This window comes from Manis javanica, chromosome 6 (assembly GCF_040802235.1).
Source record: "Manis javanica isolate MJ-LG chromosome 6, MJ_LKY, whole genome shotgun sequence".
In the NCBI taxonomy this organism is placed as follows: domain Eukaryota; kingdom Metazoa; phylum Chordata; class Mammalia; order Pholidota; family Manidae; genus Manis; species Manis javanica.
In genome coordinates, this window is record NC_133161.1 from 32,748,355 (window position 1) to 32,764,228 (window position 15,874).

Below are 15,874 nucleotides of genomic sequence, written 5' to 3' on the forward strand. Positions count from 1 at the left end.
AATGTTCAGGACTTTGATGCTATCTCAGGTAACTTTTGTTAAATCAATTCATTGGTCAGATTAGAGAGAAGTTAGGGCTAGAGTGTTAATAATGACTTTAAAATAGTGAAACTTTTCTTATGATGCTTGCTTCTATTTTCTCTTATGGTAGAGTCACTTGATGTATCATTCTATTTTTTTAAATTTTGTGATTAATGGAGGGAAAGGAAGCTTACCTCAGCTCTGCTTTCAAAGTTTATGCTTTCGAGCTATTTTATGATTGTTTTTAGCAATAAAACCCTTTGACCTGAATAACAGAGAATTAATTCAAATTTCACAGTTTAAAGAATGCTCTAGAGAGACCATTAGGATATATATTTAAATTTTATATCTTCTCTACATTACAGAATCATTATGAATAATGTTTCAATGACTATCTTGGCACTTCAGATCTTTTATACATTTAGCATTATTTCTTTTGGCTGTGCAATAGTATTGAATAAATTTACCTCCCTGGTAGCAACTCAGGTGGGTGCCTATTGCATGGTTCCTTCCTCAGTATTAGGTATTACCATTAAAAAATATTTGTTAATTTGAAAGGCAAAAACCTTTGTTTTAATAACCATTTCTCATGAGGACCAAAAACTCTTTAGTGAGACTGGAGAGGAGCTGAGTTCTTGCTTTGCCTCTGACTTCCTTAACGTTTCCTCTATCCCTGCTTCCTCAAGTGGAAAGAATAAGACTGCTCACCTCTCTGGCTTGCTATGAGGATTACCTGAGACAGGTGTAGTGCCCCAAGCTCCATGCCTGACACACAGCCAGTTTTCTAAACTTACCAGCAATTTACATTACTATTATCCTGATTACTAGTATACTTCCTAACTTTGAAGAGAGCTCTGAGAGAGAGAGAGAGGTAAGTAAACTTAGGTTGACACTTAACTCTTTGCTACTTCAATAATTTGATTAACTTCTCTGAGCATTAGTTCATAAATAAAATGCATCAAATAAGGGATCATAAAAGGGATCAATGGGTAAGAAAGACCTCTGTAAATAATAAAATACTCTAAAAATACAGCATACTATGTCTTATTATATTCATTAGTGTCTTTGGACTCCACACCAGTTGTCTATAACTTTACTGAGAAAAATCCAATACAAGAGGAAGAAATTTTCAACTCCCTCCCCAGAAATCTAAAAATATCTTTATCAAAGTGCAACCTTTCCTTTACCTCCTGTTTCATAGAAAAAGAATGTTTTTGCCAAAGCTAGGTCCCTTTCTTTAGGTCCCATCGAATGGCTGTTTTTTCAGTCACCTGCTTAGTCATCCTCTTTTAGTTTATATACTGCCTTTCCTTACTGACATTACCCTTTTCATATGAGCATGATGAAGTCTCTCTGCTTATAAATACACAGAGAAACACTCCCGTGTATTATCCCTAGAGCTCTCCATAGTAACTGAAGTCCCCAAGATTTTTCTTTCTGTTTTTGGTCAAGTACTCTGAAGTCTTTAAAGCAGATTGAGTGTGAACTCTGCAAGCAGACTGCTAGGTTGAAATCCTGGCTGTACTGGTTGTGTACCCTTTGGTATATTACTCAACTGCATTTTGCCTCAGTGTTCTCATCATTGAAATGGGAATGGTAATAGTTCCCACCCCATAAGATTGTTGGAAAGATTAAAAGATGAATACACACATGTAAATACATGGATTAGTTCTTGTCATATAGTAAGTATTCAATATGTGGTAGTCATAACTACTTTTGGTTTTTTCCTCGTTCACTCATTTCCTTATTTTGAAAATATTTATTGAGAATCTATCATATACCAGGCACTGTGCACAGCATTGGATGTCTGATTATAAATCAAAGAGATCAATTCTTTGTTCTACAGCAGCATAGACTATAGCCAATAAGATAGTTAATTAAAAAAGAAACAGAAGATGACTGGTTAGCCAGAGACGGGTAAGATTCCTCAAAGGAGGAACAACCTAAAACAGGCACAGTCACAGGGGGGCCATCAGGTGAGAAATTGGGGATCAACAGAGGTGAGGCTTAGAACCTCACCCCCCCTGTTTTGAGAGAAATCTTCTGCATCTGTGGATGTTTTGTTGCCCTTGTCTAGCTTGGATTAGACTTAGTCTATAGGCACACACCTGATCATCTACATTTGCCCTCTTACAGCACTAAATTATGTTTTCTACCTTTATCTTGCATCTACCTACCACTTCAGCATTTTATTAAAATAATAATAATGATAATAAGGGAAAAATGTGGGATTCACATATAAATCAAGTATAAAAATCTAACGAATAATCATATCTGACTTGATTGTTTAGAGTTCATGATGCGTGATCAAAACCGAAAGTTTCTGTGATGACTGCCCTTGTACTGTTCACCATGTAAGAACTTATTCACTATGTATGACCTTGTTCACCATGTGAGAACTTGTTCGTTATGCTTCAGAAGATTGGAAACTGTTGAGAAATAGGCTTGGGGTGGATTAATGATTGTGCATTGAGTCCCCTATACAGAATTTTATTGTTGTTAACAACCATTTGACCAATAAATATGAGAGATGCTCTCTCAAAAAAAAAAGAAACATATGACTAATTAGAAAATGCTGACACTATGAAGGGTTCAGAAATGGAAAATATTAGGGAAGGACCTATTTACACAGCATGGTCAGGAAATATAACCAAGAGAGGAGAGAAGGAGAAGTCAGTCTCTGGAAACCCAAGAACAAGCCTTCCTGGCAGGGAGAACAGCATGTCTGGAAGCTCTCTTGGGGGTTGGTGCCGGTCTTACTGCAGTGCCTGGGAAGAAAAAGTCCAGAGTGGCTGGTCCACAGGGAGCATGGGGGCGAGTGGTGCGAGTGACGTTGGAGGTCACAAGAAACTGGATTTTATTCTAGATTAAATGGTCACAAAGGAAAGATTTTAGGTAGGAGAGAGGATAATCCATTTTACGATATAAAAGCCCCTTCTGTAGACTATTCGAAGAATGGTTGAAGAGAGCAATGGAAAGAGCTGGGAGATCGATAACAAAGGATTCCCAGTAAGGGAGGATGGTGGCTTGGAATAGGGCTCGTATGGCAGTGATACAGGTGGGTCTATTTGAAATGTGCCAGCTGGAATGGATAGGGAGGATTCTATGTCGGGGGGTAAGGAAAAGGAAGGACCAAAGGAAGACTGCTTAGTTTCTGAGTTGAGAAATTAGATGACTAATGATGCCATTAATGATTTGGAGAAGACTAGGGATAAACAGGTTTGGGGGAAGATAATCATGAGTGCTTAGGCATGTAAATTTTAAATTTTGAGGTATGTACCTATCTAATATATACAAAGCTGGGCCTCCAAGAAAGAGAGAACATTTGGAATTTGTGTTTTGTTAGTATGTAAACAGTATTTAAAACTGTGAGGCAGATTATATTGTCTGTGTAGAAGAGAAAAAACGAGAAGATGTCCAGAGCCAGGTGTTGTGGCACCTCCAGCTCACTCAAGTCACTGCATTCCAAGTTCTATCCTCACAGGAAGTTGTGGGACCAAAATGCAAATTTTGGAGTCATTAGCATGTATGTAGTATTTAAAACCGAAGAAAGAAACAAGAACCTCGTTGGGGAGAACGTGGAAAGAGAGGAAAGGTACTAAGTGGGGATCCCTGAGGACTCCTCATTTACAGTTCCCAGTGTCCCTCTAGTCCCTGCAGGCTGACTTAGTAAGTCCCTGAGATGGTTCCCCCGAGGGTCACCAGTGACCCAGTGATTTCCCAGGCTGCCAGCACTTGCTTGCTTTTTCTCTTCTCTCATCTTTGTGGCATTTGCCTTCATTAGCCCCTTTTTTTCCAGAAACTGTATCCTACTTTGGCTTTGCAATGTCACTACTGTCCTGTTTCCTTATGCTTTTTTGAGGTTCCTTAGCTTTTCCTTGCCTTCCAGGTTGATATTCCTCAAAGTTCTTTACTTGGCATTCTGTCTTTTTAATTCTAATTTTTCACCCTGTGTGCTTTTAACTAAAACCCTGATTGAGTAACTTCTGAGCTGGCCACCACATCTAAGTCCAACACAACTATTTACTAGGCCTCCTTTCAGATGTCCTACAGGCACTCTGATTTCACGAAGTCCAAGACTGAGATCATCATCTTTCCTTCAAAACTTTTGACTGCACTTTTAGTTCATATTTTGATTAAGTGTCATCTTCTCCACCACTTCTCATTTCAAACTGAAGTATCATATATGAATCTTCCCTCTCCTTCACCTCATGTTTAAATCAATCATAAGTCCTATACATATTTTTTGTTTAATTCCTTTTATATTATGGGCAACATTTGACTTATCTTTCCAATGTAAAATACTATTGTTTTAGCTTCATTCCTCTATTCCTCTCTTCTAGAATAGTACTGAAAATTCCTAATTGTTCTCCTATGCCCAGTCTAGTCTTTCAATAATTCAGTCTCCATAATATTGCCTGAGGGATGTTTCTGAAATACTAGTTGATCATGTTACTATCCTGATAAAAGCAGTAAAAGTAACCAGATAATGAAATCAGTTGATTCATATTTATACACAGATATAGGATACATTTTTAAAAAATAGTGGGGGCTGAGATTAAATTGTATTATCTTTGTGAGCTGATAATAAATAACTTGGAGTTGAAATTCCCTACTTGCAATCAAAAGATTAGAAGTCGAGTTCACTTTTTTGCCTGTGTGATTGTGAACAAGTCTGATAACCTGTCAGAGCATCAGTTTCTTCACCTAAGAAATGAGGATAAACGTCCTTACTCAGATCATTGGAATGTTTGATTCAAATGTGACTGTGGCTACTATTGTTTTGCATTCTGAGACTTTCAACTGGTCCATGAGGTCCTGTGATCAATATCCTCAGTGAATTAATGTTTCATGCCTATGTACTTTCTTTACCCATAAAATATTTAAGACAGAAGTATGTTTCTTTGAATCTAAAGGAGCATTGTTCTTTAGTGACAAGGGGAAGGTGAAACTAACTACACTATGTAACTGAAAGCCTTTTCCACATGAAGGCCCAGTTACTTGAGGAATTTGATTAATGTAGATAATATGAAGTGCATTTAAACATTGAAAGCCACAAATATAATACTGTTTATTAATTAAGTAAAATAAAGTCAGCATAAATTTTACCTTTTTTCCCAGGAAAACTAGTAATATCTGCAAAAATAGAGTGATAGAAATGTACTTCTGAAACAAAGCTATTTTCTGCAGTTTGTCAATCAAAATGAATAATTTCAAAGTCTCATTTTCAATTAGATTATTTTAATATTTAACTACCTAAAATGCTCCAATCATATTCTTTAGAAAATGGTTAGACTAGAATACTGCAGTTCTAATGATGACATTTTATTATGATAAAAATGACTTCATTAATTGATGATCATATATCAACTCATAAAATAGATAAAGGATATAAAAAGTTTTCAAGCCTAAGATAGTATAAAGCCATTCTAATTGTTTAGAATTTTTTTTTTAGGAATAAACCTTTATGATCCTTTTATTCTTATAAAATATAAAAATTTCTTTGTTATAAATGAAACATTGAGAGACCTGTGAATAATTCTGCATAAGTTGACAATATATGGATAGTATCTCAAGTCTAACCATTAGGATATAATAAAAACAAAAAGTATAATAAGTTTGTAGCAGAAAGATACAAGCAATGGCAAGTATTATAGGGATGTTTGGATTTTTATCTCAGGTATTCCTATTTATGGCTGTGGACTTAATTTAGAACATGTAAAATTTTTTTAAAATGCATTGATGACTTTCAAAGATATTTGAAATATGACCTCTCGAAGAAGTCAGTCTTGTTTCTTCTTTATTTTCTGCATCCTTGAAAGAACATTCACAACTTCATAATGAAAATACTGAAAGGTCACTGTACTAAGGATGAAAAATAGTGCATTTAAGCATTGCATAAGAGCTTTATTTTAAGTTGAAAGAAACTGTGAAGTGTAAACCACCATCTAAACATGATTGTTGACTTCTGAAGAAAAATGTCTTTTGCTTTATAAAAGTCTTCTTAATAAATATTGTTCAGGCTTTAATGCAGTCAGATAAACTTTTTTTTTCTAAAAGAAATTTAAGACATTTTACTGAATCTAGCTTAAATAATTAAGATGTATATTTCCACATTTACAGGAAACAATTACAATGTACAATTTAATTTGTTACAGGAAACAAAAATAATGTACAAATTATTATAGCTTCTAAAAACAATATAAACTGTAATATTAACTTATTTCAATACATCTATAAGCACTAAATATTAATATGTCTAATACTATCAAAATATAATGTTACTTCTGGATAATTCATTCTTATTAAAGAAAGAAGACATCTTTCATTCATTCATTTGGTTTGTTGAATTGGAAAGGACATTTCTTCATCTCACTTTTTCTCCAAGATATGGCATATGTTCAATTTGATTTTAATTTTTGATATATTATAATTTCTGACAATAAAATGAGTTAAATACTGTACTGAAGTTTAAAAAAATAATTGTGTCATCCCAAATGAGTTTTCATTTGAGATATTATAAGATTAAATAAGATAATATATGCAAAGCATATAGTAAAGTCCTTTCTATGTTTGATCAATAAACAAAAAGGAGGTACAAAGTCTGTTATCCAAAATATCTCATGCTATCTATATTTCAAAATTATCGGTTTTTCAGATATTGGAAGGCAATATGGTATATATACCAATTACTCCTTGACACCCCTAGAAAGAACCCAAGACAGCATCGCATGATCAAATACCATACTGTATCTGCAGCAGTATATCTGAAGATGTAACTGGGATAAAGAACTATAAATAGTCCTACTTCATTTCAGGTCTGATTTTACCAGGAAATAGGTTTACACCAAACTTAGAAGAAAACTTCTGATTTTCAGAGCATTTTGGATTTTGGAATTGCTGTAAAGAGGCTGAGGATTGGCAGCATGAGATTAGTAATGCAGTTGGACTAGGAAAATAAGGCTGTATCTATATCAGTGTTGAATTCGTAATTTTGGAAGTAGGGGCAAACTAATCGTTTAATTAAGGAAGATTTACCTGAAGTGTTACACACAAACTTCAAATAAGCATTTTGCAAAAAGTGTGAAAAAAATCAGTTGGACCTAGGGAAAAAACAGAGTTTAAAATCAGAATAGATTGTCCTATGTGTAATTAGAAAATTGGTCCAATGTTCAGTTCTAGGTCCTGTCATCTAATTCCGTACATCCTCCAGTGCTCATCTCACCAGTTATCATCTAAGTGTAAATGTCATATAAATTTTATCCGCAGTTATACTTCACTTCTGAGTTCCAGACCCATATATCCAGCTGCCTATTTCACATACCCTCTTGGATACCTTAAAAAGTTCGCAAACTCAGTGTGTTCAAAACCAAACTTATGATTCTCTGTTTCCCACAAAACCCCAGTTTTCTTTGTGAAGGCCATCACTATCCATTCAGTCACTTTAGCCAGAAATTCAGGTGTCATTTCTTAATCCATGTTTGAACTCTGGAAACTACTTGTTTCCACATGACCCGTTTCACATGACCCTAATTCAGTTGGCCCTTTTATCTTTCTTGGACTTTCATTTTATTCCTCTAAATTCATCTGGCTGAACTACAACTGTTCCCTGACTTGTGATAGATAAGACACTTCTTATCTATCCTGTTAAAGGACTGCATGGACTGGTCTTACTGGCCTCCTTTGCCCAAATGCACACCATCATCCACCTGCTGTAGTCCTGTCATCTCCTTTCAGTGCATTTTTCTTATCTTGCTTCCTCCCACCAGTGTTTTTGCACATTCTGTTCCATCTCTCTGAATGCTTTTTTGATATTTAGTTGCTTCCTACTCATCCTTCACTTCCAGCCTTATCATTCCTTCCTCAGGGAAGCTGTTGAAACTTCTGTCTAGATTATCTTCTCCTACATACTCGTAGTAATGTGTGTATCTCCTTCCTGTGACTTGTAGCACTTGCAAATTATAGTCATTTATGTGATTGTTTGATTCAAAGCTGTCTCTTTCACCTGTCCACAAACTGCATGAGGACACAGACCGTGTTTCCCTTGGATTGCCACTGTTAACTATACAAGGTACTAGCATTCCAACTAAGATTTATAGGCATACACATATCTACTAAGTGAATGAACCAGTAAAGTTAGTCTTTGATAGGCATACACATATCTACTAAGCGAATGAACCAGACTGTCATTTGAATGACTTGTTCCCATTTTATCTAGGTTTTTCTGCTTGACTTTCTGATACCTTTTACTTTTGTAGGATTTATCACATTATATGTGTTATATGTTTAATTGTGTATCTCTCATGAATAGAGTGTGAATTTTTTGAAAACTGGATTATATTATATCTGTTTCTTCATCATTAGACCCCCAGAACTTATTAAAGTAACAGAGAACTTGATATATAGTTGGCATTCAAAATGTTTGTAGAATTAATGAATGCTAAACCTTTGAATGCAATATCACATATATTTTTAAGTATTATGGCTTAAGTTATCTTCATGTTTCATATTAGCTTGTGTTGTTTGTTGATGATGCTGCCAGTTGACTTAGGTGTGTGTGTTCATGGCTACTGTGTTGTTTTAAAGCCTACATGACTTGGTCAGTCTCTCATGTAATTCTTAATTGATGTTAAAAATTGCAAATACACAAACTCTTAAAAAAACAGATCAGGCTAAATAAACCAGTTGCTGGTATTTGTTCTAATTATTTGAAAGGTATGGTAAGGTAATTTTGCTGAGATACTAGCAAGCCAAGCAAATCAACATAAGTATAGATGGAGCTGGATAGCATTGTAAGGGAAGCCTAGTGCAAACATGAGTGCTTGTGGAGTACAAGCATTTTTACTGCTAGAATACTGAATTAAGAAAACTCTGCTTAATAGTATTCATGCCTCTTTAAAGTCTTTTAGCGTGGGCCTCTCCTAAAAGACATACTATTGGAATTATCCAAATTCAAATGATTGGGACTGAAGGAATATGTTACAATCACATTTTACATTATTATCCCTTAAATAGCTTTGGATTATATAATACTCAGCTGAAATATGCTGACAGTTATTCAGAAACCTAAGTGAAACTTTTGATGAACCAGGCCCTACTTTATTCAGTAGTTATATCTCAATCAGACAAGCTCGACTGTATAATTTTAAATTTAGTCAAGATGAGATTTATGGGTATATCATATCCAAAGACCGCTGTGAAGAAAGTAAGATTTGAAGAAATGAGTTATTAATTTTTACTATAGAACATTAACAAATGTCATGTGGCTTTTATGAGTAGGTACCTAGGAGGCAGTACATTCATAAGCCCCCCAAAATAGATTTCTTCTTACATACCTCTGATACTAGGGACATAATTAATAGTTACCTATTACTCACTTGTGAAGTCCAAGCTTTTACTCCATTTATAAATTCAAGCTGAGTACAAAATTAACAAAATTAAATAAGGAATGTCATGTTGCAGTGAATGGGATTGTCTGTGTAGCTTTTTGATAGTTTTGTGTGTAAGTGTATGCCTCTGTGTGTATGTGTGTGTGTGTGTGTGTGTGTGTTCAGTGACAGCATATTTGTTTTTATTTATTATCACCAGGTAATACATTGAGAATAAATCTATTTCTTGCTGAATATATTTCTGTTTCTGCTCTTGCAGATAGTTTAAACATGCTTATTGGATAGGTGCCTGTGTTTGCCTGATTGATTTGTCTGGTTAGTCAAATTAATGGTGACAAAAAGTCTTGCTATTGAGATAATTGTTTGTGTGATGTTTGCCATTACTTTTTAGTTTTTAGTTTCAAAAGACCAGTATGCAGAAGGTGTTTCATCTCCTCCCAGGTTATGTGTCCTTAGTTTAGATAAGTGAGCTCCAGGTGGATGGTGACACATGGGTCATAGACCTGCTTTCTGGAGAGGAATGACTTTCCCTTAGGATTGGCTTTAACAAAGAGCAAATTCTCATTAAATGTTTGCTGAGAGAATGTTGAAAAAATCAGCTGAGGGTTTTTACAGTTTCTCTATATAAAGATAATATTTAAAAAAAAATCAAATACATATATAAGCCTACATAAATATGAATTATGCTTAAAAGTATTTGTATGATGTATAGTAGTATTTAAGGAGACGATGCAAGTAGACAGACTTACAGATGGAAAATCACAGGGTTGGTAGAGTCCTTCAGAGGTGTTTTGGTTTAACTACCTTTTTGTTTCTAAAATGTCCTTCCTTGCACAATATAATTTCCTTATAGTTACCCACTAGATGGGATCTGAAATCTATATAAGAACTAAGTCAAAAGACTGCATTGTAGAATACTGACAAGTAGTGGGGGAATGAATTAATGTATCTAGAAGCTGAATTTGAAAAGCACTCTGAAAATAAGAATAGAGTCAGTCTAGCCAGCACTGCATGGCTGGCCCACATTACTCCACAGCTCCTCCACTTACTAGGAGATTTTAAACCCAAGTGCAAATACAATTACTTAACTCAATAACATTTCGTTAGTCTTGACTGATTTCTAACAAAATCTTTGCTGATTTGTAGAGTTGAAGCCTCCTATAACTGATCTAAACTCTGGTGCTTAAAAAATTTTCATCAGATGTCAGTTACCCTAAATCATCTTCTCTTGTTTTTCACCCACATTTGTCAGAGAATGATAGCTAATTTTTTCCTACGGCATTAGGCTGCTTTCTCATGAACCTCCATCAATTATCTCAATAGTCAGGATTCCTGCATCTATTCTAGTCAAAAAATAAATAAATAAAGGAGAAAAATATATGCCACAGATAGATACTTTTTGTATTTGTGATTGTGGTTCCCTAAATGATTATGTTTCCTTCAACCATGAGAATGATTTTTTCTTCCTGGCTACCTCCTTACCTTTAGCTCATTGTTCTTAGAAGAGTTTGTGTGATTCTAATTTTTTTAAAAAATACTTCAGCTTACCCATTAAGCACATTGCCCTTGTTCTAATGCAATAGTACAAAAGTACTATGGATCTAAGCATTTTAATAGCTCACCAATACATACATTTCTATTTTTTTAAAAGACCCACATCCTGTTATTAGAATATGGAAATCTAAACTAGATTTAAAACATATTTTTTTAAATAGACATTTTAAGCAAAGTTTTTCATTTTTTTTATCGCCAAACAATGGAAATGTCTTTAAACAGCATAGTTACTTGTTTGAGAAAGTAGATCAAATAAAGCTTATTTTGAGAAATTTGGTATTGGGGCAATGATATAACCAGGTGATCTTCTGAGTTAGTGTATCCAAAGATAGAGTCTGCAGTGTAAATTGCTCTGGAGTCTGTTAAGTGCTATCTAAGAGTCAAGTCAGATCAGTACAAAGTTATGTATTTGGGCTTTTCACTTTATATGATTCATATTATGCTTTGGGCCTTTGATCAAGAAACATGGAGGAAAAAGAAAGAATAAACACAGTGGAAGTTATGGTGCATGGCCTAGATCATCCCATTCATAACTGAGCTTCGCATCCTAATGCATGATCCTATTTTCTTCACCCTCCTCTGTCGCAGTTCCTGAAAGCACCCTGCATTAACCTCTTGCAGGCAAGTCTCAAAATACGTTTCCTGGTTAACCCAAACTAAGACAGTAAATATGTCTGTTTAAATATAGACATATCAAGAATTTCATTGCATATTTTACAAAAGCTGCTATTGGAATTTTGTTCAATATTACATTCAAGTCCATCATGAAAAAAATCTAGTTTATAAATTTTTAAGTATTCTTAAAAATATTTGTCTATCCTTAGAACTGTTATAACTTAATTACTTAATTACAATTTAATTAATTCCATGTGGTTGAACTACATGGAACTGAGGTTTTATAGATCAAAAATGGTCAAATGTCTGCAATTTCACCAAGTTTCACCTAATAATATTTATTATTTTCCTTTTTCCTTGGCTGCTGGGATGCTCATGGGTAAATTTTGTGTGTCATTGCAATATTAATCTTCAACCTACATTTTTTGGTGTAAATATCTCACCACATTCACACCTCATATTTATATATAATGTTTTGAAAGATAGACTATAAGCAAATACATTCTTTTAAGTGAAATAAAATAGATTTCAGCATATTGACAAAACCTTGGTATTAAACTGACCATTGTTATTTTTAGTTGCAACAGCAGCATGTCAGAGTGATACTGTTGAAACACAATTCAGGGTTCTTGGGGTATGATTTATTTATTATTTTCAAGAGCAAAACTTCCCTACATTTGTATGATCTTAATTTCGTCAACAGTCCAGTGAACTAAATCACAGTCTACAGCTGCTTCAGCCTTCCAAGCGAAGGTTTTGATACACTGATTATGGTTTACCTGCTCCTCTAGTGGATTCCCAAAGATCTCTGAGGTCACTGTAGTTACTCACATATGGCATGGTACTTTAAAGACTCATTCTTTCTTTCATTGAACACATGTGAACACATATTCCCAAGCGCCTGCTGTGCACCATTTTCTAGGTTATGTACAGGAAATGTGGCAGGAAAGCTGCCAGCAAGTGAAGCACAGATCTTGCCCCTGGAGATGCCATATTTTTCTTCCCTGTCTAAACTGTGAACAGACTGTAAGCTCTTTGAAGGCAGACTCTGTAGTTATGTCCCTTCTAAATACTGCTCAGTGCCCACACTATTGGTACTCAAAAAATGTTTCTTATTTAAGTGAATAAATGCACAATGGTAACCTATAGTTTTGTTTACTTCATCCCACAAAATACTGGGGCCTTCATTAAAAGAAATTCATTAGATAGGTTTATGTTTATCTTCGGATTCCAGGCAATTTAAGAGTGTTTCAAAGTAGGCTACACAGGGTTTAACTGAATTTTTACTGTAAGTCATCTCATTGTTCTGACATCAGATTTTTCTGAGGAGTAGTTCAATCACATTCTGCTGGGTCTTCCTTTGCTCCACTAAACTTCTAGACTCATCCTTACAGAGTTCAAGATTGTCCTCACTTTCATCTCCTAAACCTTTGTAATTCTATATTAAAAAAAATAATAATTTAAGCATAATTAGAGTTGTTTTCATTTTATGTTTTATTCTGTCTCTGTACAGAGTAGTCTAATGAGGAGATGGGGGAACGGAAAAAGTACTGAGAAAGGAACAGTATTCATGTGAGTTCTTTTTTATGACCAACAGTTCTAACTATCCCAACCTTGTCTTCTTTCATCTTGATCTTTTGCTTTGAAGATTTCCTTCCCATTGCCCCCATGCAAGACCATCTCCTTCTAAGGCCTGATTTATAATCTCTTTCTCTTCTGATTTGTTTTTAAAATCCACTACTTTTGGTAGTATTTTTAACTCATTGTATACATTGCTAAGCTTTTGTTTTGTGCTTATTTCAGTCATTTACTCAAAAGCCACTATTATATAATGTTTAGGAAGGCAGGCTCTGTGTTGTAGCTCAGTGAGGAGGGATGAGGCGTGTCAGTTAACTTAGCTGTCTCAGTGGCTTCATCTACATGGGGCATGGAGATACTACTAATACCCATCTCCTAGAGTTATAACAAGGATTAAATGAAATAATGCATGTAAATTGTTCAACACAGTGCCTGGTACCTGGCCCATAGTATTATTATCATTATTGTTGTTTTGCTATAGTTGAGATTAATACTACCCAATTAGATCATAAACTCTGAGAGCCCTGGACCACACCTACTACTTCTCTGGTACTCTTCACGTAATACAAGATGCAATAAGTACTTTAATGGAGGCTTTTAGACTCAGTGGATGAAAAGTGAGAAAGCAATTAGTTCTTTTTAGAACAGAGATAGTTTCCATTTGTAGATACACAGTGTTCTTTAATGTTTAGTTACATTATGTGAAATATAATTTGTGAAACTGAAAATGCTATTTATAATGTATACTTTGCAAATGTATACAGATTGAGAAGGATTAACTTAAAACTGTCGGATAATCTAAATAGCTACCCTAAAAAAATTACCACTGGCATTTTAATAAAATGTTATTTTACAACTTTAAAGCTCATAGCAGTATAATTAGTAATACGTGTAATCTTTATTACCAATCTTAATCTTTTTTATCTGACTGAAAAATTATTTTATGGGAGTACAATTAAAATAATGCTAAAAATGTCAGCATAACAGAATTAAACTAAAGTAACTACTACAATATTGTACCCCAAACCAGCTAATTTAAATGCAAAATACTTTGTAAAGGCTATTTATCTGGACTAATGCATGTTAAGGGATTTAAAGAGTAGTTTGTGTAACAGAAATAAAAGGAAAAATAAGCACTGTACAGCAATCCTCTCTATTGTTTAACATGAGGGAAATATTAAATAGGCTTATATATAGGCCACTTGAGGAAAATGTATTAAAAGCCACATCAGAGCATAGTAAATATAAAGGGACTGGCAGGCAAACTACTTTCAGAGGCTTTTAAAGGGAAAGCTTGAAATGCTTAAAATCGTCCTTATACAAATAATGGTATGTCGTTAACTATGATGAGATTGAAGATGCCCAGAATTTAAAGTCTGTGTTTTGAAAAAGGGATTTTAAAATACTGGACAGTTGTTTAGTTGGTATATGACACTGGTTAGATTGTTCTCTGAATGCTTTTTTCTGTCAATTCATAAGTCTATGAAATTATTATTATAAAGTGAGAATATGGAAAGGTTTAAAGATAAGACTTTTTAAAAATAAAAGTAAGCTCAGTATAGAAAATGGAAAATTTAGAAAAGTAAGAAAAAAAAAAGTCACCTAGATTTTCACCACACTTAATATTTAGCATATATATTTCTAGTTTCTTTTCCCTCATAGATAATTTTTTTAAATTTAATAAAAGATAGTCATGATTTATCCCAGACTATTTATATGTAATATAAAGGAATCTAAGCATTATATATTATATAAAAAAATCACTAGTAGTAGTGAATCAGCTGAGTTCGCCTTGTATTATTTTAGGCTTTCTTTTTAGACCCTCAAAAAATATTGTATATTCCAAATTTTGTTTCAATTACATATAATTTTGAGGGATAATTTTAGAACTTAGATAACATTTAAAATATTTTAGTAAAGTTTAAATTATTTAAGAAGTGTCATTTATTAATATCTTATGTAAATTATGGCAGAAGCACAGACCATAAATTTGAGAAAAACTAGATGTTACAGTGTGCTTATTGTCATAATCTAATTGTTTAAAGTGGAACTTCGACTGATGCTCATATTGCTTATGTTGGCTTTTATTTTGCAGGTCCCAGAGCACCTGGAAAGACCTGCAAAGACTCAGTTACAGAAAATCCAGAGACAGCAAGTAAAACCCTTCATGACTTTTGATAACCAGATTGTCAGCCAGACTCTTCAACAGTCACATCCCCCAACACCAAGCAGTGAGCTTCTGGAAAAGCATGGACACCTGTCTCCTGAGAGTGACCCTGGACTCACTGGAAACACACATACCAAGTTGCTAACTCTTGGAAAAGAAGATGACAGAGCAGAATGGCATGTATGTCTAATAGCTGCTTATGAGTATATGAGTGTATATGATCAGATTTTGGAAAAAAGAACACAAAGAAACTGAAGCTGACATTTTTACAGTAAACATTCCAAAGACAAATTCATTGAACAAAAGGGCTGTCTTAATTTATTAATTTGTAACATTTATATACATATTATTATGCATGATAAAATATAACTCATTTAAAAATATTCATTTAAGTTTTATGTCAATGTGAGTCAAAATAAGCTCTAATAGTAATTTATGTTAAGATTTAGATTTAATTGTACAGGGTTTCTGATAACTTCAGTTAAGATATTTGTCAGTAGTTCAATTATCTTAAATATCCATTAAAATAAAACAGGCAGAAATTGTTTAA

General features: G+C 34.0%; 1 protein-coding gene across 7 annotated transcripts in view; it reads left to right on the forward strand.

The window, feature by feature from the left end:
• Nucleotides 1–15,874, forward strand: part of TFEC (transcription factor EC) — a 629,038-nt gene that overhangs the window by 568,265 nt on the left and 44,899 nt on the right. For 4 of the 7 annotated variants that reach the window (XM_073238555.1, XM_073238556.1, XM_073238557.1 and 1 more), the window contains one exon: nucleotides 15,253–15,504. In XM_073238555.1, coding sequence (XP_073094656.1) covers nucleotides 15,253–15,504 — 252 coding nt within the window. Of the gene's footprint in view, nucleotides 1–2,312; nucleotides 2,376–13,092; nucleotides 13,152–15,252; nucleotides 15,505–15,874 lie in introns of all 7 variants that reach the window. The other 3 variants (XM_073238558.1, XM_017652843.3, XM_073238559.1) reach the window with 2 other exon arrangements.